General features: G+C 41.6%; 4 protein-coding genes and 1 long non-coding RNA gene across 5 annotated transcripts; 2 read left to right on the top strand and 3 right to left on the bottom strand.

Moving 5' to 3' along the window:
* Window positions 1-1547: 1547 nt before the first annotated feature.
* On the top strand, window positions 1548-4823 carry LOC129594306 (uncharacterized). Its single transcript, XM_055490948.1, has 2 exons — window positions 1548-2703; window positions 4045-4823. The coding sequence occupies exons 1-2, from the start codon at window positions 2202-2204 to the stop codon at window positions 4599-4601; spliced, it is 1059 nt and encodes a 352-aa protein (XP_055346923.1). The 5' UTR covers window positions 1548-2201; the 3' UTR covers window positions 4602-4823.
* On the bottom strand, window positions 3526-5778 carry LOC129594307 (uncharacterized). Its single transcript, XR_008691179.1, has 3 exons — window positions 5601-5778; window positions 4453-5496; window positions 3526-4401 (listed from the first exon to the last, which is right to left on the bottom strand). It is a non-coding gene; the product is annotated as an uncharacterized LOC129594307 (long non-coding RNA).
* A 207-nt stretch (window positions 5779-5985) lies between these two features.
* Window positions 5986-9735, top strand: LOC129594261 (matrix metalloproteinase-14-like). Its single transcript, XM_055490884.1, has 9 exons — window positions 5986-6449; window positions 6540-6669; window positions 7286-7575; window positions 7706-7833; window positions 8058-8116; window positions 8182-8340; window positions 8550-8872; window positions 8973-9114; window positions 9222-9735. Exons 1-9 carry the CDS (start codon window positions 6315-6317, stop codon window positions 9497-9499), a joined length of 1644 nt encoding a protein of 547 aa, XP_055346859.1. The 5' UTR covers window positions 5986-6314; the 3' UTR covers window positions 9500-9735.
* On the bottom strand, window positions 9143-11757 carry LOC129594262 (WD repeat-containing protein 82-like). Its single transcript, XM_055490885.1, has 6 exons — window positions 11328-11757; window positions 11131-11228; window positions 10928-10994; window positions 10357-10576; window positions 10144-10296; window positions 9143-10016 (listed from the first exon to the last, which is right to left on the bottom strand). The coding sequence occupies exons 1-6, from the start codon at window positions 11507-11509 to the stop codon at window positions 9750-9752; spliced, it is 987 nt and encodes a 328-aa protein (XP_055346860.1). The 5' UTR covers window positions 11510-11757; the 3' UTR covers window positions 9143-9749.
* Window positions 11758-14417: 2660 nt separating this feature from the next.
* LOC129594333 (uncharacterized) lies at window positions 14418-16765 on the bottom strand. Its single transcript, XM_055490984.1, has 5 exons — window positions 16489-16765; window positions 15758-16419; window positions 15497-15600; window positions 15228-15346; window positions 14418-15131 (listed from the first exon to the last, which is right to left on the bottom strand). Exons 1-5 carry the CDS (start codon window positions 16678-16680, stop codon window positions 14625-14627), a joined length of 1584 nt encoding a protein of 527 aa, XP_055346959.1. The 5' UTR covers window positions 16681-16765; the 3' UTR covers window positions 14418-14624.
* Window positions 16766-20858: the final 4093 nt, after the last annotated feature.

Raw genomic sequence — 20858 nt, forward strand, 5'->3', positions numbered from 1 at the left:
GTTTGTGAAGTTGTAAACAACATCCTGTCCAGTGACAAATTGTGACGTTTTGCTTCCGCATACATTTCTGAAAAGATTGAGCGGGAAATGCCTGAATTAATCGATTTTGAGAGGTAAATGCATGTGCAAGCACAAGGTACAACAGGCGCTCAAGTGACCACATGCATGAGGTAACATACTCGTATTTACATACAGTCTGCAAAATTAGTGCCTACCCTGGTGTGTGAAGCAGCGACTTTTTAATCTTTTTTTTAGTTTAGTTCTTCTTCACTTACATTGTGCAAAATATAATTACATTTCCTCAACGTTTTGGCGTGTAAAGTCGTCATCGTGGTGCTGTAAATATTATTCGTACCGTAATTGTGCAAAAGCCCTCAAAATTTTCTTGAAGGACTTTATGTTACGCGTATTTTTGGTACCAACTTATATTGAATTAATTAAATCTTCCCTTCTGTAGTACTAGAAGAATTTCATTTAAGACAAAAAAGGGTTAACAATTTCCTCGTCGTAAGTACACCTGTTAAAAACGCGCTCAAAACCAAAAAAGCCATTGCATCCTGGCCGTGATCCTATCATTCGGTTTTCCCGGCCGCACTTTTGAGGTAGAAGTATCAATAAGTTGAACAATACGATCATAAATTAATAATATGCCATTAATCGTTAGGACATAGCGGACTCTAGATTTGGCAGATCTGTTAAAATAATTCACAGAGTATACACTCTACATAGATCGACATAATTTCCGAAATGATAAGCTTCTGTTTGATCGTTTATAAAATGTTTGATCGTTTATAATTTATAGCTAAAAAACAGCAGGTGAGTCAAATGTATACCGTATACATACACAGATATACTGTATATCAGTCGTAGTAGTAGCTCGTCATGTCTAAATTTGTGCTGAATAATATCACATCTACCTAGACATAGAAGTATATATTAAATAGATATTTATATCGGCAAAGTGTTTTGACACCATTCACGAAGAATCATTCCTCCTTTAGTCTGCCTTTCGGGCCAGTTCGTTATCTCTTGTAGCATTTACAAATTGTAGGTGTAATTATGTAATATAGCTCATGTAATGATAATAGTGACGTTTAGCTTTATTGTTATTTAAATCTTGTGTATTGCGCTTTTTAACATTTATGCGGAGAAGATGACTCGTTTATGTAAGGGCAGTTTTTATATCATATAATATTAATGTTGTATGACAAAGGCCAGAATGCTGTATGTGTGGGACAGGAAACCATAATCGCCGTGATACTTAATAATACTCATATTTATCTATGCATCTGACAAAATGACCTTCATCTTTTCCTCGGAAAATGCTCATATTGACACATAACGCATATAAGTAATCATTATTCCAGCAGAGTTGTTACGCATACATGACCCGCTACGAGCATATAGCAGCGAGTTGCTTTCCCAGTTGACAGTGTTCTATAGCCAAAAGGGAATCGCCGGCATCAGGATTGTCGACAAATTCCGTCAGCGCAGAGTACATACAGCCGAATAGATCGATAATTTCCGCTTGAGCTATCCCAAAATAATTTCAACTCTACAATAGCCAACAAGTTTCTGTACGTGCCTACTCTAACCTGATGTGGCTGTGCCAGCTAACAAATTACTGGGCTATATCCTGTGCTTATCAATCTAAACGACTTGTGGCTGGCGGAAGTTGAAAAAGGCTCCTGTTGGCAACTGGCGGGAACAAGGCTGCGCTGGCGCTTAACACTCAGGCTATATGTTGCGTGCCTATATAAACACCAGCATATATACACATGCTGCAAGTTAGGCTATTGGTTTCCCTTTTCCTCTTCCGCTGCTGCTGCTGGGCTACTGTTGGTGTCGTTCCCCGTTTTATATTTTCAGTAGTTAGCCCAAGCAGCTTACCTCTTCCTGCTTATTTTTTCTCAAAGTTTATACTTGTAATTCGATACATTGTCAACCCACTCGTCCAATTTACTGGATCATAATGGATAGGATAATGCTTGATTATGCAGCTGGCTCTTGTGTTGACAAAGTGTGCATCCAATCATGACGCACTATGTTTGTCGTTTCGATTTTGCGCACATATGGCTTGGAGAGTTTTCTTAAAGGCCGGATTAAGGCTATATGCTCTCGACAATATCAGCAGTCGTTTTTTAATCCTGTGATTCTGCTGTCATTTTTTTTCCAAATCTAGAGTTTTTTTTATTTTGGCTATGGACCACTTCCGATTAAAGCGCTACAACATCCAAGCTCTTCCCAAAGCGTTACGCCGGCAGTTGGCGCCGCGCCCCGGCCACATCGAGCCGGGATTGCCCTCGAAGACGAAATTGGTGCGAGTCCGTGTGGATCGCGCCTGCTTGTGGTCGGCATGCAAAAGCACATCGTTAGCCATCGTGCTGATACTAATTGGCGCTACGATGGCGGTAATTGGCTTCTATGCACCGGCACTGTCTTCCCGTGATCTTGTAATTGGCAATAGCACCGTCACCACGGTGGATGCCGCCATGCACTGGCATCTCAAAAATCTCACCTACGTTGGACCGGCTTTCATGGGGCTGGGCTGTGTGATAATTGTGGCGATCTGTGTGATGACATTTGAAGCGCGCGATAAAGCCGCGAAAATCTGTCCGGAAGATCCGCTGAAGCCGGTCAAGGATGATTTATATGTCAACGTAATCAAGAATATTGTTAGGAAATACAGCGCGCTGCCTAAAGGTGAGGACAGGGATTTTTCTTCAGTCGTCATTTGGGGTAGCCAACATGCGCGTACTAAGTTTCCCAAAAAGAACGCATTTTCGTGTCGTACTCCGTGTATTCGTGACAAACAGAATTTTGTGCTATTCCATGATAAATAATTACGAACGTAACATTCATATACAATTACAAATAATTAATCGGTACTAAAAATACATACAAGAAATACATACGTCAAAACGTTACATAGAACAACACACCCAACAAGTTTCCAACAGACACCGCCTCTAGGTAATCCCTCTTATAATATTCTAGCGGGTTTGCCATAAACAATTACACACGTGCGTGTGCCGCCTTACACCCACGGGTGTGATATCCCAGGCAATGACGCATTAGACTGTACTACGAGCCGTTAAAATAAAATCAAAGCAAAGCAGTATTAATAATCCTTTAGCACTCCTAACCCGAATATGCTTTATACCTGCGCGCATTATTGTCGCCATAATATAATAACAATGTAATATATAATTCGTGACCTTATTCTGAAACCGCCAGTTTCGCAGTTTGCACTTAACAAAAACGTTACATTTGGTTCAATGCGCTTAAATTTGATGATAACTGCAAATTATCATAAATTTAAGACTTAATACTTACTCAGTTTTCAAAAATCTGGTTTTTTTTACAATATATCTGTACATGTTCGTGCGCATCATAAAAACGACGTGGAAGCAAAAACAGTAACGCAACAAAACAAAAACCGTTCAGTATGGACAAACACTCTAACATAGTTGAACACAGTTTTATATATAAAAGTTTTATTATATATATATATAATTATGGGAATCAGTGAGCAGCACTCCATGGATGAAGTAGATTGTAGTCATAATCAGAAACAAATTCAAACAACATACAGAAATATAGATGTAACCATTTGAATATTAATGACAAATTGCCATAGCATTAAATTATTAATGCTTGCATAACATAAAAGTGCCAATGCGGACTAAACCAGTAATCAAAGCAAAATGTACGTTGGCCTCTAAGTACCTAACTCGCTCTGTACAGTACAATTCGGCTAAATTGCAGGTTTCGTTGATTCTGTTCCCAATCTGAAATCTGCACTGTGTGGTCTAGTAATATCGTCGCGCACTTACAGATTACATAACAAAATAGCGCGTCCTGTAGTGACGTATAGTGAGTTCGATCATTTGCAAAGACATTTTTTATCTGTAAATGCGCAACGGCGCAGCTACTTGCATGTTGATTACGACTTATGCACATACAAATACGAACCGAAATTAAATAGTACTCGTATACAAAGCAACAGAAATATTAGGAATAAAATTCGATTCTCTTTTTTAGTATCGGTGCAGTTCAATGAATCGAACCTTCCCTACGAAGACACGAAACTTTTACCCTCTCCCCCAGGCGCTCAACCCGAGATCAACACCCCACCAGGTCACCTTCTGGAAAAACCTGTCGATTCGCCATTAGGCGTGCGCAGTCTATCCGAGCCATGCTTTCCTCAGAGCTTCCTGGCCGATGCCCGCACGCAACTTCCTCTTGTACAGATTGCTCCTCTGGGTGGCACAGCACGCAGTCCGCCGGAGTCGGCAGCAGCCGTCGTGGTGGAAGCCGGTGCACCCGCTGTGCCGCCGTTCAAGGCCAATAACAGCGCCGCTTCCGACAGCAGTTCAGCTGTTTCCGTGTCGCAGCATCCTGTCGGAACGTCATTAGCATTTACCGCCAGCATTAGTAATCTGTCCTTACATAATCTCCGGAGGGGTTCCCTGTTGACGACGTACGGCATCAGTCCGCAGAGGCCGGCGGTTGCGGGGGAAACCGTGGCTGACGTGCATCCCTTTCCGCAAATGTACAGTCATCTCCCACTACGCTCCGACTCCCCGGCGGGATTCTAATACTCTGTAGTGTGCAGATCTTTGTACATGGCCAGGAGCAATACAATCAAAATGTGTTTAAGTTTTGTTACAAAACAGTGCGAACATAGACTGACTTAATACTATGCGCACGCTGATCGATGTCGAAATTGCAGTATATTAGAGCTTTAATTTGACATTTTATTTATACGTTCAAGTATGTATGAGTGAAGTATTGAAACGGTGTAATATTAAAAGGAACTACGAAGATGCTGCGGAGCGGAGCTCACGTAACCATATGTCTAACTTTCCGTTTATTCACTGACGCATCCTGGATTCAAAGTTTCCGCTTTATCGTTTGTACATAGGCATACGCATTCAAAATCACTGTAATACAAAGGTCACCGTTAACGAGCTTAAAATCCGAAGAACGGCGTATTGACCAATCACGTCTGTATGAATTTACATTCATATTCAAATTAAGTTGCGTGTCTCCAAAAGACGCATGATGACTGTAAATCGATTTGAGCAAAAAAATAAATTGCAAAATCAAGATAGATGGCTCTTAACCGTCTTTGGAGCGCATTAAAGGCATACTAGTACTTGCTACAGGGTGATACCACGGCACAATACTACACTACGTAGTGTAGTGTAATGCCTTGGTGATACGAATAGCGTCGCCGCCGGCCCGGAATGTGTGTTTACAGGCACATTGGATTTGTGACCTTAGTGGCTTGTATTTGCGTGGGAAATTGATGAAAGAGCCTGGGGATATATGAGATCTAAATTTAGGGAGAACTGTACGTAGAGCGCCGATCGATGGAAGATCAAGTTCAGCAGCTGTTAGCGACACACACCAGTTTCCACCCGGTCGGACCCAGGTCCCGGCTGCGTTGCCGGGAACGCGCATTCTTGCGTCTCCAATAAAACTTTACAACTGCAGTGATGCGAAAAACCATTAACGCAGGAATAAAATCGACTAAACAGTGGTTTTACATTGACTAGTCGCGATAAGTGCATATTGAAATGGCGTACACTGACCTCGTCCATTAATCGATAATTAAGAGCCAGGAATTCCTTCATATATCATAATTCTAGTCAATAATTTCCAAGTTTTATCACTTGCTCGCATTAAATATTCATTTGCATCGCCTAAATATGCGTTCTATTCCCGATAGCTAATTTTTGATAAACGCTGAATAAAAAACATACAAGTACAGATAGGAAGTGGATAGACCGTATAATATTGTCTACTGTAGCTTGTGCATAAATTCAACATTCTAATCATCTGCAATAGAAGATTGACCTTTGTCCGTAGTTTCTTGAGATTCTTTATAAGATTGCAATAAAAACAAGATGCAAGTGCTGATAAATTTACCGTCATGATAGAGAAGGCAGTTAAAGAACTACCAGGAATTAAGGCTTGCCATGGTGGTTGTCGATTAAATTAGTGAATGCAGCTGACAAATGAAATCTCCAAGCCATATAATTATACCATTTACCTATCTTTATTTCGTTGATGCTGTGTATTAGGCATTATGCATTAAGGTACACTGCATAGTTTTTAAATGTAATCATTTTTTACGTTAAATATTTTAAGCGTTTTTGCTGGATTTGTCTTGGCCGATTAAATTTGGGCTGGGCAGTAAGACTGTAACCGCTGTGAGTTTTGGGTAGTCGCGTTCGACTAGTTTAAGTACAATTGCTGATTGTATTTCTTTTCTTAATGAGATCAGTACATTAAGGTCAATTACCATGCGCTTTCGCTGGACTGCTGTTGTAAAGTGTGCACTTCCTGTTATTGCCATCATTCTGTTATACCATGCTTCTCCAGCGGAGGGGAGATCGCTTCGTCGAGAAGAACGAGGAATAACCGAAGCTTTCCAAAAGGTACATAAAGCAGAATCAATTACCTTACTTAAATCACATAGTCCTTAAGTTGCACGAGAGGAAAAGAATTGTTGAAGTTTTTGTTGACAGGCTAAAGGTTTTTTGCAAGACTATGGGTGGTTACCAAAATGGAATCCAGAAAATTTTCGCGAGGCCACTGGCCGCGTACTGCGAAAAGTGATAAAAAAATTTCAGAGATTCTTCGGCCTTCGAGAAACAGGTAGGTAGGTGGTCATGGGCTTACCATGATTTATCCGATATCATGAGAACATATCTTTGCATAGCATTTGTACTATCATTTCTCACTAATTTTTGCGCTTTTCTTTGTTATAACTGAACTGCGCGCGTTACATTATCATAGATGCTTTCGGTTAATTTTGCAATCATACATGAAATTTTATTGCTTTCTTGTGACATACGTATATTGGCATGCGGCAATTCTACATCAATACAATACAAATACAATCAGCCATCAGGAATAACTACGCTCTTCCATTAATTTTGCAAACCGATTGCGCACAACTGATATGCCGACTGCATGGTGCGATTACTGGTGCGCAAGAGCTATACATGTCCAGCCTGGAAAATTAACTTTGGAATACGCTGCGTTGTCAATCTCAACAGCCGGTGACAAGCTGCAATTTGATTTTTCCCGTCACAGCCATCCGTTATTAATAATTATTAATAAGATTTCGTCTGTATATTTTGTAACGCTGTCCTGACAATCAAGCTCACGGCATCCGCTTCTTTGCACATCTGGTTATTTCAGTACTTCTATGCAAAAATTGAATATCGCACTGCATACTGTCGCATATACGGATGAGTGCTTATTACAGGCGAATTGGACATTCCAACTGTGACTCTCATGAATTCGCCGCGTTGCGGAGTGGAAGACAATATGCAGGTGGTGGACGCGCAGATTGAAGCGGAAGAAGGCCCGGATCCGGAATCGAATAATCCCAACGATAACAGTGCTACCATGGCGCGTCGAAAGCGATATATTATTCAGGATTCCGTGCTGCAGGGCCAGAAATGGCAACGGCGCGATCTAAAATACCGTGTCACGCAGTACAGTAGCAAGATTGACCGGGCGACCGTCGATGGGGTTTTTCGCAAAGCGTTTTTTGTACGTTTTACCGACCGGTAATTTTTTTCTCACCTAAAGATTTCCCTATTCACATTACCCTAGTCAGAAGAATTTTTATATTTCCACATCTGTAATTACATAAGGTTGATTACAACTTCGACTCCGGTAGGAATGGGAAAAAGCCGGTCCGTTCAACATCACTCTGAAACCGGATGGGCCGGTGCACATCGATATTAAATTCGCACCGGGTGATGGTCCAGGCAAAGCTCTGGCCTACGCATACGGACCTGGTCCAGGGTGAGTGTGGTAGTACTAACCGTACTAAATGCAATTTTTTATTACGGATATTGTTTTTTATCTCGATCTTTTTTCTACAGCAAGTATATTTCATGTGTTATACTTATATTATCCAACAGCAGACTGTTACAGCAGCATATATAAACTGTATTCTGCAGTAGCTCAGTTCAGTTTTCCTGGATTATAAAGCATTATTGCATTGTAATTTATGCATTTATCTGCAGTATCGGAGGAGATATGAGATTTGATGAGTACGAGGACTGGACAGTGCGCAGTGCGAGCGGTAATTTCTTCCTTCGGTTAGATGACGGAAATATTTCTTGGGATAATTCTTAATTCTATCTTTAGGACAAAATCTGTATATGGTGGCATTACATGAAATCGGGCATACATTTGGATTAGACCACTCAAACGTTAAGGGAGCTATCATGAATCCGTATTATTCCGGTTATGTGCAAGGAAAGTCCCTGCAGCCGGATGACATTGCCGGGATTCAAGCAATTTATGGTGCGTAAAATCTGCGTGCATTGAGCATTCATCAAGCCTTAAATTTATATAGATACCCCGGTATATACGTATACGCGTTATGCATAATTACAAAGGCATGATCAGTTACGAGATTGTACAGTAGACATACCTGTATGTGCGGTTGATCAAACTTTTGACAATCGCAAATTATACATAACTTAACATAAGGTATTAATGTATTTATAAAGGTCCTCGAACGCAAAGGCCGGCGCCACCCGCAGCACCGACAGCTGCAAAAATGATAGCCGAGCAGACCGGAAGAGAACGACGCGGAAAGCTATCGGCACTATACCGCGATGTGTGCAACATGGGAGAAAATGAAAAGGTCATCGACGGAGTGACAATTACCGAAGACAGACGCGTATATGCCTTCAAGGGGAAATACTTCTTTGAGTTATCCCAAGATAGTTCTCGCTCACAGCCAGAGCCAATTTCGCAAGGTTGGGTGGGGCTACCGGAAACGATTGACACCGTGTTCACTGGACCGGAAGGATATACATTCTTTTTCAAGGTAAACTCCAGAGTTCTTGAAGTCAAAAACACTGTCATTGCCATATGCAATATTTTGAATAACAAATAATTAAACTTTCGCTATTTTGTTCTTGGCTCAGGGTGATCAAGTATACAGGTTCAAAAACCGGCAAATGCAATCCGGCTATCCACGGCCAATAAGCCAAGCATTCCCCGGCGTTCCCAGTAATCTGGATGCCGTATTCTTTTATTTACCAAACAGAAAGATCTACTTTATCAAAGGTACTAATATCGTTACGTAAATTTGCTTTATTAGCGTCAGTGTTATCGATTCCCGAAATATTTACTGCTCAGTTTATCAATAATTTATTTCCATCGTTGGTTATCAGGCGGCCAGTATTATCGATTCGAAGCGGGAACGGAAAGAAGAGTGGCAGACGGCTATCCGAAAAATCTATCCGAGTGGAAGAAGCTACCCGGCCACATCGATGCTGCGGTTATGTGGCGTGATGGTCGAACATATTTCTTCGCCGGGAAGAACTATTATAAATTCAATGACGCAAAATTCGCCGTGGAAGATGGATATCCCAAGCCGACCGCCTCGTGGTGGTTTTCCTGTCCTGAAGAAACTTCTGAAGTGGAAGCGGCTACAGAATCGCCAGTCTGACTGTAGCATTCAGCACAACATTCTTCAATTATAAAAATATTCAACTACAAAACTTAACCGTGAAACCGGTATAATTGTAGCTGGGTCTGTCGGCAAAAGCAAGAGTGCTCAAGTTAGACAATGTCTGAAAACAAAATGTTCTTTCACAAAAAGGTAACGCCGTTGATGATTCAGAGCAAATACTGAAAAGAGCAGCCTGAAACCATTTTGAACAAAAATAAAAACAGGAACTGGAACCAAGCACCGATGTTCAATTTCGTGTGGAAGCTACAGAAACCGTGGATATCCAAAAACAGCTCAGGGAACATGTCGTTGCGATCATCGAGTAGCGCGGGTTAAATTTTGTATATAAAATGGGCCCAGTGTGGTCGGATTTCAAAATTCCAATCCTTGCCTTTGTGTTAATATTGTACAAATGCAGTCGCTGATCCGTCGAGCCAAGGAACACAAACTGAGCATCAGGAGAAAAGCAGGGCTCAATGGAGACACTTTTTCCATTAGATGTGTTTTGATAACCCTGTAAAAAAAATGAAATTATAAGAAAATCAACATGAGCGAAAACGAAGCTTGCCCATGGGACGAGCAGCAACGGATAAATTTTAGGAGAAATAAAGCAAAATAATTGCGAAGTATTTCCTTCGTACCCCAAATGTCGTAACAAGAGATCCAAGAAAAGCATCAACAACATAACAAGCACTTCCGTTCGTTCCAATCAACATGTACGTGCCGTTAGGACTGAACTTCAGAGAGGTCCATTGAGCAGCATTCTGTACCCTGGGTTTAAGCGTGTTGAACGGCTATAAAGCAACAAAATAATTCACAAAACTGTAGGACAGAAATCCTATTCCAAAACCTACCGCGCCAATTTTCCTGATATCAAACAGTTTGATCTCCTCGGATCCCACACCAATCGCCATAACTAGACCTTCGGGATCATAATTAGCCACCGGTCGACCCGTGCCGAAGGGGATGCTGGCCCACGAATTGGACATGTTGAAATCCCAGAGACGCACCGTGCCGTCCATTGATCCGGATAAAAACTGGTCTTCGGTCGGATGTGTCGCAATTGTCGTTACCCTGGAAAAGCCGTCATGTACAGGATACTCAACCGAACATCAGTCTGCACCGTCATAACCAAAAAGTAAAAGTCATCACGTAATTTCGTAAAAATAATAACAGAGTATCGGTGTTGCAATTCCCTAAAAAAATTATACACAGAGTTTCTGTTTCAAAGTGGTTAGGGTTAGCAAATAATTTTTTATTCTTGTGATTATTTTTGATTTATTCACAAGTCGTATTCCCATGCCTCGATGCAAAACAACAAAGTATTTTCTCATCAAGCCATGAACACACTTGATACGACTATCAAACAAATACTACACACAATGCAAGAAATAATACGTGCTACACGAAATAAAACGTGCTTACGTTTCGGTATGTCCCGGGAAATATCGCAGATACTTGTTGTCTTTGAGGGATAACAATCGGATAGCGTCTATAAATTATAAAAACTATCAAAAAACCAGTCAACGGCTAATTACTTCAGTAATCACTGTAAACTCCAAAAAATACCGCATCCAAACTGAACAGTTATGTGCCGTGCTAACGAGAAATAATAACAGAATACTCACTGTCAACCTTGGTGGATCCATGCACCACGAGATTGTTATTGCGAGTAAACGTAACATTCTCCACGCCATATTTTTTACTGTTGACGGTGGCTTTTATTCTGCAAAAGCAAATATTGAGTACGGACGAAATACATTCATGACGAACTGGAGAGCTTCCAGAGCTCTAATCATTACTGACTGAAAACTGGTGTTTTTACCCTGGCTTCTCGACATCGTATACGGTGAGAGATTCATCCACGGAGCTCGTTACAAATACATCACCATGTGGCGAAAAATCCATTCCATTAATCGAGTCCGTATTGTCGCGAAAAACTTTGGCGACGCGATAACTTCGCGCCATCTCATCGGTCATGTGGGAAACATCTCCGGATCTCGCCATTCTGGTTCGTTGAGAGTCGCAAACTGCCAATTGGTACTGTATTAGATCATTTAGAATTTAGAAACAAGTTTGGCAGTGCTTCCGCAGTGCATATCAACACAGGAAATTGTCAGGAATCAATCAACAATTAATATGACCGCGGCACTCATTAATAGTATTAATTTTTACATATAACAGCCTGAAAGTTGAAACTTGAAACTAAGCTAGCAAAATTGGAAACCAGAGCAATCCGGAACAATTCGAAAAAGATGAAAAATTTTACGTTTGACGGTTTGAGAGAGCAGAAAGTCCGTCGTTACTGTAAGCTGATATATCACAAATGAACAGTGCTTCCGCCCGTGGGAGGTGTCCCAAGACTACCAACCGTTCACAATAGTGACAATACGTAAGTAATTGTATCAAATTATCAATTTTAGTCTACTAAAACTTTATTGAGTATGTTTACGAAAAAGGCAACGCCTTGCATTCACATCATCTAAATAAAGAATCCCTTCCAATTAACATGAGACGGGACGGTTGGAATTTTAGTTGGTTAAAACTAATACTGTGACTATTGTCTCATCCACCACGCTAGATACCCGTTATATTCCAGCCAGCTCCAGAATTTTAAGTTCAATGTATTGGAATTGATGAAATCGTTTAATAAGTGCCGGTAGGTCGGCTACAGTCTGTGGTCGGCCGCAGACTACTGCTGCCTTTTTTCGGCACTGTTCCAGTAGAATTTGCACACCATGGTTTATTACACTGAAGAGAAATCTTCCCACTGTCCAGTTCCTCTTTGAACAGTCTGTCAAGCATCGGCTTGACAGGTTGAGCAAAGCTGAACAGTAATTGGGACAGTCTGATGGCGGTATAGTGTTATTAAGTAATCTCATCAAGAATGCAAAAGCCAGTCGTTATACCAGCTAATATAAATTAGCTATCTGGCGAAATTAATAGTTATTGATTCTTTCTGCCAGCTGTGAATGCGCCAAAGCGCATCGAGACCGGAGATCGGAATCAACAACTACGTATGTTAGATAAAGAGCGAGAACAAAGATGAGAACCGCTTTCTCTGCGCAGTCACGGCGTCGTATTGACAAAAACTTTAGATACTCAAGGTATTCTTAGAATGACTTGACTGTTGGTACTTGCCGCATTCAGTAGAGCTAATTTGACCGCGGTACGAACACTACTCGTACAGAACACAAACTCATCAAGGTATAAATCGATAGCAGTTGGTCGGTTCCGTTTACCGTTAAGCAAGCAGCAAAGTGACCTTTGGTCACTTTGCTTAACAATCGAGAAAAAGGAGAATTTTTGCTATCTGTTGACTCACAGGAATTCGTACTGGTTGACTGTTGGTGGCCGTAGTAAGGATGCGAGCGGTTTACTGAGCTGCCACGAGAGCGAGCCCCTTTACGGTAGCCGACTGCCGCTATGATCGACGGAATTGGTTGCGGGTGGTTGATGGTCCTCCGTCCGTTGTTTTCGCTGCCGCTATTACCCGAACGCAGTAACTGGCGAGGATCGCAGACGGCGGAAGGCGCTCGTTGATTAATGAAAACTTCGATTTCGTTGCGATCGCCGGCAATCTTGATAAAGTCGAGATTCTTCGGGTACGTAAAGCTTTGACGAAGACGGAGAAGTTTGTCCATGTTAGTGAAGCCGGCTTCCTTCAGACTCAGCAACGTAGTGGGCGCAAGACTGCAGACGGAAGCTAAGTCGGCAAAAGGTCCAGTAAGATGATCGTTCTGTGCGACCATGCCGTCAGCTTTCACAACCCCTGCTGCGCGTGATGGTGCAGGAAGATTGTTGTGAGCATACAGGCGAGTCAGCAGAACTTTCCTGACGCCGGTATCATCCAAGCCAGCGTCGCGACAGGCTGCCTTGAGCTCCGGAACTCTCAGTTTCTTCAGTTCATTTTTGGAAACCATTGTAGGAATGATTGTTTACTTAATTTGTTGTTGCGGAAGCAAACAAGTTATTACAACGTATAATGACGCGTTGGAAAGGGAAATCTTTTATCTATCTGGAATAGTTAGAAGGCTGCAAAGGACTATCTGCAATAAGCTGGCCAAAAAGAATTTTCTTAGCTAACTGGGAATGTACTTATGAGCAACGAGCTCAGCCGTTGTATATATTTCTCGTCCAGAAGCTGACCGCTGGCCGATCTCCAAGGGGGTGCACGTGGAGTTAGATGCGCCGCCGGCCAATAATGGACAGATTCCTTCGTGGGGATGTTTTGCAACTTGCAAGAGCATCGGGGGAAGCGTTCAACTCTCATGATCAGCCCAGATTCAGCTGTACAATATTATGATAAAAACAAGTTCATGATAATGCTTACCGAATCCACCCGGCTGAACAAACGAAATCGTAGACACCAAAACGATAAAAACTCGCTGTGTGAACCTACGATTACAACTATCGCCACATTCCTTATGCGCGCCAAGGTGACAGAATTCATCAAGAATTATGCAAACATGAGCTCGCATACGCAGCTGTGACCAGGTTAATCTAGAGGCAGTCGGAATCAGGTTTCCAGTGTCCAGTAATACTATCCACACGACTGATCCACAGTTCCACGGTGTATGGCAAGCACGCACACGGTTGACCGGAAGCATGTTGGCGGCTTGCAGACCATTATCATAACAAAACGAGTTTCTGAGTCGAAAGGCTGTCAACGAAGGGGTTGCGTTCTAAATGCATACAGAATAAATAGTACAGTGAGAAGTATGTAGGACCCGACGGGGCACTCGGTGGCCGTCGCTCACGACTCCCGTGAATGACTTCCAGGGCACAGGAAAGCAGTACCCAAACTAAGGAGCGCATGGCCATGCACCATTGAACTGGTACATACAGCGGTGCAGATCTTAGATCTAATTATTTCGAATGTATAGCTAAAAGTAAAAATCACGAAAAGCTCTAGTATGTATTTAAAATTTACTAGTGCACACTTCAGCCACCGGAAGCAGCTTCTGTTTTCCGCTTCTGTACGTAACCACCAGTGCGGTTGAAAAACAGCAAAAACCCCAAACCCGATTAAGAAATACGATTTTGAACAACAACTGCATCTTGGCATTCCAGCAAGATATGAAACTCCCATTTTGAAACCAACCGTGAGCAAAACAAGTTTCTACGATATCACATTCTCGGGATTCTCCTCTATAACATCGACAGCCACCGTCTTTTGATCATTCATTAGATGATAGCAATGGTCGTGATCCACAACCAGAAGCTCAGCTGGCGCATGCATTTGAGTTATTCCATTATGATCGGCAGCCACTTGCGAAGCGGCTTTGTTCAGGTGGGTTTCAGCGGCAGAAAGTCTGTGCGCCCATGTATCTCGACGCTTCTCAGCTGCATTCAGTTCTTGGTGAATCTTCTGCGCTAACTCTTCCGTGCCAGTTAAACTGACAAATTCCGAATAATCTTTCAAGAGATCATACAGACTTTGATGGAACAGGAAAGGAATCCGCACGTTTCTGATCAGAGGATAGCTAGAAATTACGCGCTCCACAAACCCTTTCAAGCATTTGAAATCATCTTTGGGATACTTCGTTACAGGGCCTTTATTGTGCACGGCATAATCTTCTATTAAAAGTCTGATGACTTTCATAAGGTCATTCCCCATTTCGCTTTCCTGAAACCACAAAAAGTTCAAGACTGCAGGTTTTATACATCCGAATAGGTTTTATATAATGAACTCCGTGCTACTGATATAATCTGGAATACCCACCATGATAAGCTCTTCGCAGCGATGTAAATTGATCAACTTGCGCACAATCGCTAGCACAATATCAATGCAGCATCGTCTTCCGGCCAAATCATTAAAGGATGATTTCTTATCACATTCATCTACGATTACAAAAACATGTAGGTAGTTATAACTCCAATACGAAAATATAATTGTCCCAATGCAATTTTCAATAACAAATGTAATTTTTAATTGGAAATTATTTGTAATTGTAATTATTTCATTCAGTCACGGCAAAAAGCGCAACTAACCGTCTTCGACGCGCTCTGCCACCGTCGGCCAGTAGATTCGCACAAGATTAATCAACCTTCGCATGATCAGAATAATGTTCTCCTCTCGTTCAGCTCCATTTTGCCTAGTTCGAACAAGAAACCATCAATAAAAAAATTAATCGCAAATAGATTAACGCAAAAATGGACGCAAACCGTGGTCGTTTACTTCATTATGTAATTGTAGCGATTTTATATTATTATATTAAATCTGCTCTCTCTTATCGCAACTTTTCAACTTACCCAGAATTTTCAACGGTGAATGACAGTGCGACGGCACGTGGGGCCAGATCAATCACCAAAGGATGCCGGAAAAAGAAATGGGTTGGTTTTCGAATGTCCCAGCTAATTATTTCTGCCGTTTTTTCTTTTTCCTCCGAAGCACAGATCCCTTCCAGTACGTGCAAAATCCTGATACAGACCAGCACCCTCGAATTTGCTGTCGCAAAAAATCCGACAGAATTCAGCTGAACATTCTGATGTCGTTGATTTTGGACGGTAACGATCATGGAAATTAAGGCATTCAACAATTTCCCCGAATCTTCCCGCGCCGCCCGTAGGTCTAAATAATTGGGGAGGATATCCACCACGGTCAGCGCATTGCAGGCCACACCGTTATTAATGTGCGTCAGCCCGCAGATCACGTAGCTGATGATGAGCGTGGCGAAGGGTTCGAGTAAATTCAGCGAGGGTTCGCCGAGCGCGTCAAAGATACTCTGCAGCACCGTACGCATGCGGGTATGAATTCGCGGTTCATCATCCATTAACCGCGGGAGGACGGCGTTCAGGATGTCGGATAGATATGTGCGGATGGAGGACGGGTACTGGAGAACATAGTCGGACAGTTCTGCGATGGCGAAGACGCGTTTGGTCGTCGTGTGGTGGGACAGGAGCGAGCAGATTTGCTGTTGGAGGGAGAGCACAACTGGCAGTTAAGCTGTTAATGTTGTGATTTTGTAAAATTATTACAGTACCTTTATATCGCGTCCGCGACTGGATGTCTCATTTTCGGTTTGACACTGAAACTGCTCGACGATGTTGATGGCACGGCTCTTGAAGGTAGTGTCAGTCACGTTGAGTCCCTTCGGCTTCTGTTTCCCTACTTTGAATTTGATCTTCTGGAAATCCTTTCGCTCCGAAGTCTTCTTGCGGGACCGTTTCGCCATTTCTATTACACGGTAATGTCAGGTGATCTTTAGAACAATACGGGGAGGCTGTCAGGCTGAGTAGATCAAAAAAGAAAACAAAATGTATAGATTTATATCACAGAGACGACAAATTAGCTGCAGTAGGGCAAGCACATGTAACTCACTAATTTTTAACCACTGCCCGTTGGTGGCTTTCAAGATGCAAATCAACGAAATTGCCATCCGCTCACAACACAAATGTACGTACAATGTACATATTGGTAGCATCCACCGCGTTTGCTTTGCTCCAGCAGCTCCACGCGCCTGCCGAGGCCAAATCAGAAGAAGCAACTATTTTATTTAACATCAGTTATAATATTGTACTTTAATTTATGATTTTTGTGATAAACCGTACTATATGGTTTGTCAGAGTTCGGGATATGGTGTGCCCTACATGGTTCAGGAAATTAAAGGGTCGAAAGGACCTAATACTGGGCTCTGTAAATGCATATTTCGCTTGTACGCTGTCATTCCAGTTTCTGACGATCGTAGCGAAAGTTCGAAAAATTCTGTATGTAGTATGTACCGGAAATTAAATATACTATTGTGCGAGAGTATTTAATAGTGCTACAGTGCAGCGCCTGAGTTGCGTGGCTAATTACCTCTGAGCAAAAGTTATGTAAAAAAATTTTGAACTGTTAGTAGTTTTATGCAGGCAAATCCTTTACAGGCGCAAGCGTGGGCCGTGGTTCATTGCTTTTGCGCTACAAATCGTAAGAAATCATTAAAAAATCCCGGTCTCAAATAGTTCTGTGATTTCTGCCTTCCTGCTAGTGTCTTTTGAACTTGGTCGAAGTATGTCGCAGCATGAATCATTATTGGTAACGTATTTATAGTCTATACTTGTTAGTACCCCGCTGTGGGGTTATCGTTAACCATTGTCAAACCAACTAAAAGGCACGGGGTCATTGCTATATACCGCAACGGACTGGATTTTTATTTCATTTGCGTAGTGTCCCTGCTTTCAAATCTTTCAAATGTTTCGAGTACAATATATATATAATTTAAGCAGGTTACAGGTGCGCATCCGGAATTCGAATGCCATTATAATGTCAAAATTATTGTGGCCAAAATTAAATTGTATAATCTCTCTGCCTCTGGGAGGACATAAATGGCATAAACTCTTCAGATAAGTACTATACTTCTTACAAAATGTATACGTATACCAAATATATGAACACATGATAAGTGTTTGTCAGCTCAGTGCAACTAAAAGTATCGTTGTCTTTTTGAACGTGCTCGGCGCCCGGCTTTGAGTTTTTACTATGCTGCATCTCGCGATATGAATGATCATCTACCATTTCCGGAATGAAAGAAAACCCACTGCGACATCGCGACAGTAACAGTCAAGTTTCACAAAGCCGCGCGTCATTCACGTGAGCGCCGGGCGACATTCCACATAGGAGACCCTTCCAGACTTTCGTGATTCCGAGTAACACGTAAATAACACCTGTAGTATCCCCAGATGTACCATATGAATCGCCCTCTAACCTACTGCACGTTGATTGTTCAGTTGACGTCAATTGTTTACAGAATTACTTCCACCGCGGATTTTTCTCTGCTACGAGTCTACGTGGACAGCGGCATATCACGATTACAGTGGCTAATGGCACGGCACAGCTTGGCGTCAGCGTAGAGGCAGTAAAGGTCAACTTCCTGTAGGCTAAACAAGTAACCTTTTCCGCCTAATAGCGGTTTGGTTCTATTGTAGTCACATAAGAGTTTTATTTGGCTTTGAATATAGGTTCTATGCCATCTCTATCCGACCATATAGCTGCGCGCCTTCATTTGCGTTCGAAATTAGAATTAAATTACTTAAATATCACAGGCTTTATAATTTGTACAGACTAAAACTAAATTGCTTAATCAAGCGGAGAGGACAAGTTCGGCATCCACTCATGTGTAAGTAATTCCTGTGGAGTGTTTGCTTAGAGGAGTTTCTGTGAGTTACGTTTGAAGATTTCCCTCCACCCTAGCTTATAAGTATTACAACCAGTTTTAGACTAAATAGCGTACGTATAAGTTTTAGATAAAGACATACTGTATATTCATATATCTATATAATTATATAGTTCCATCGACCATGTGGCCCTTTCATAAACTGCATATAAAAAGGGCTCAAAAGTACTTACAGACACGGTGGGACTACGAAAACTTTTTCTATGTTTGCATTTTCACGTCCGAAGACTTGCGAACGAATTGTTCATTAATATTGCCACGCTCGCAGGTGGAAACAGCCTGACATTTTTTATTCCGACCTCAAACGACCTGTAAGAATCCTGAGCTCTTTTCCGCGAAGAAACCAATCATATTCATATTCTGTGAGATTTATGTGCTCATCTTTCATTCTTACTCAACTACATGTTACTTTATTAACTGTGCCGACAAGAGATGCCGCAAATTTAGTATAAACTGCCACCATGGTATCGAACAAAATACTCACAGTATCTGCGATAGCAAAAAGGCTAGAAATAATTATAGAGTAATTAAACATATTTGTACACCACGTTCGAGAGTCTAAAAACAGCAGCAAATTGGTGTAATGACCACCAGCAGGCAGCGGAACGGACAGGAGGTACAATATCCAGGAATTGCGTAAGTATTGATTGGCAATATCACAGTCGATGCGTGGCGGGTCTTGCCGACACTGTCTTTATATTATTATCTCTTTTGCTGTGCGGATTCTGGCACTTGGGCGTGCATCATCACAATAAGGCGCTTCGTCATTCAGTTCAAGCTCCTTAGCGCAAAATTCACCGGTATGGTAGAAAATCATCAACCGCAATTTTGCTGAATAGATACAACAAAATATCCAAAAACGAGGATAATACTAGAGGCTGGGGAGCGAGTGTTACATGGCCCCTTCGAAGGGACTATTGGCATCCATGTTTTCTAATGATTCCAACGAATATTTCTCGATTAGCGATGATAGAACACTTCGCTCTAAATAAAAAGCAGACAAACGTTAAACAAAATAAAATACTTAACATGCTAATTAAGGCTATATATAGATTTAGAATTTTCTGCACTAAGTATGACAACTTATGATTCGCGCTTAACTAGCTTGAACTTATACCGAACTTATCAACCGGAACGCAGTAAAAGTTCTCTGATTAAAAACAAGGTAAAAGTTTCCGCATGCCCGTCTTTTATTTATTTGTTAATATAAAAGTAAACAATTACATATAAATAAATTAATTAGCATAAATCATACTTTTATAAAAAATAAGTAGCACACCGTTCACGCAAAATTAATATGGACTACAGCTAACTAGCAATTAGTTAGTCTGCATAATACAGAAGTCTGCCATTCTGCATCATACAGTCCGCGGTAGAGTACACCTGTGTATAAGGGTTCTGTTGACCAGTAGCTGCGTTCCGGTCTACCAGTGCACGCAAAGTGCGTTTCCTTATTAATTAATTACACATAAATTACTAATTAAAAAGTAACACTGTCCATATATGTAGGATCACTCAACTGGTTAAAGGGCTTATGCAGCATTTGAAGTAATCCCGGTGGCCACATTTCGGTTGACAGGATTTGTGACAGTTGCACAGCGGATGGGTTTTACCGGTAGTACTCGTGCCGGTTGGTGTCTTTGTATCGACACGACTCGGAATAACCATAAAAAGTGCTAAGAGAAAAGCCAAGGAAATTCGCCGAGATGCAGGTGAACAGATAATTTCAATCACCATCATCGTGGATGCATCGGTTCTCTGTGGACAATAGGTAATTAGGATTTACTTTACAATTAGTTAAAAATTAATCCTTGTATGTTAATAGAATGTAAACGATAACAAAAACGCTTCACACATTAAGACGATTGGAGAGCAATAATAAAAATTAGCCTGCTTTGCAGGATGTTAATCCCAGTAGTTATTAGCCAGATCATAATCCTCTTATCCAAGCCAATTAAAATATGGAACTCATTGAAGTAATATCGCAGTTTTATAACGCCGCAAATTGAATAATAGGTAATGCCGGAGCACCCAGAGAGACGCCATTATATAGCGTTCTAGCTATGCCTAAGGTGATGCATTATTAAATTAGCAATGTACAGTAGGAGCATCGCGTGGGAAGCGGTACAGAGGAAGCGTCATGTATTCCTTAAAGAAAAGCGCCTCCTAGTGCGGTTCACTTTTTTAACATATTCCGG

This window comes from Paramacrobiotus metropolitanus, unplaced genomic scaffold (assembly GCF_019649055.1).
Source record: "Paramacrobiotus metropolitanus isolate TYO unplaced genomic scaffold, Prichtersi_v1.0 Parri_scaffold0000067, whole genome shotgun sequence".
Taxonomy (NCBI): domain Eukaryota; kingdom Metazoa; phylum Tardigrada; class Eutardigrada; order Parachela; family Macrobiotidae; genus Paramacrobiotus; species Paramacrobiotus metropolitanus.

What these genes read in the sequence shown, in the direction of transcription:
- LOC129594306 (XM_055490948.1), top strand. Translation starts at nt 2,202, where the DNA reads ATGGACCACTTCCGATTAAAGCGCTACAACATCCAAGCTCTTCCCAAA. An exon ending in ATACAGCGCGCTGCCTAAAG is followed by an intron (nt 2,704 to 4,044) that starts GTGAGGACAGGG and finishes TCTCTTTTTTAG; the next exon opens with TATCGGTGCAGTTCAATGAA.
- LOC129594261 (XM_055490884.1), top strand. Translation starts at nt 6,315, where the DNA reads ATGCGCTTTCGCTGGACTGCTGTTGTAAAGTGTGCACTTCCTGTTATT. An exon ending in GCATACGGACCTGGTCCAGG is followed by an intron (nt 7,834 to 8,057) that starts GTGAGTGTGGTA and finishes ATTTATCTGCAG; the next exon opens with TATCGGAGGAGATATGAGAT. An exon ending in GACAGTGCGCAGTGCGAGCG is followed by an intron (nt 8,117 to 8,181) that starts GTAATTTCTTCC and finishes TTCTATCTTTAG; the next exon opens with GACAAAATCTGTATATGGTG.
- LOC129594262 (XM_055490885.1), bottom strand. Translation starts at nt 11,509, where the DNA reads ATGGCGAGATCCGGAGATGTTTCCCACATGACCGATGAGATGGCGCGA. An exon ending in TACGATGTCGAGAAGCCAGG is followed by an intron (nt 11,229 to 11,327) that starts GTAAAAACACCA and finishes TTGCTTTTGCAG; the next exon opens with AATAAAAGCCACCGTCAACA. An exon ending in TTCCCGGGACATACCGAAAC is followed by an intron (nt 10,577 to 10,927) that starts GTAAGCACGTTT and finishes CGGCTTTTCCAG; the next exon opens with GGTAACGACAATTGCGACAC.
- LOC129594333 (XM_055490984.1), bottom strand. Translation starts at nt 16,680, where the DNA reads ATGGCGAAACGGTCCCGCAAGAAGACTTCGGAGCGAAAGGATTTCCAG. An exon ending in GTCGCGGACGCGATATAAAG is followed by an intron (nt 16,420 to 16,488) that starts GTACTGTAATAA and finishes TCCCTCCAACAG; the next exon opens with CAAATCTGCTCGCTCCTGTC. An exon ending in GCTGCGAAGAGCTTATCATG is followed by an intron (nt 15,132 to 15,227) that starts GTGGGTATTCCA and finishes TTGTGGTTTCAG; the next exon opens with GAAAGCGAAATGGGGAATGA.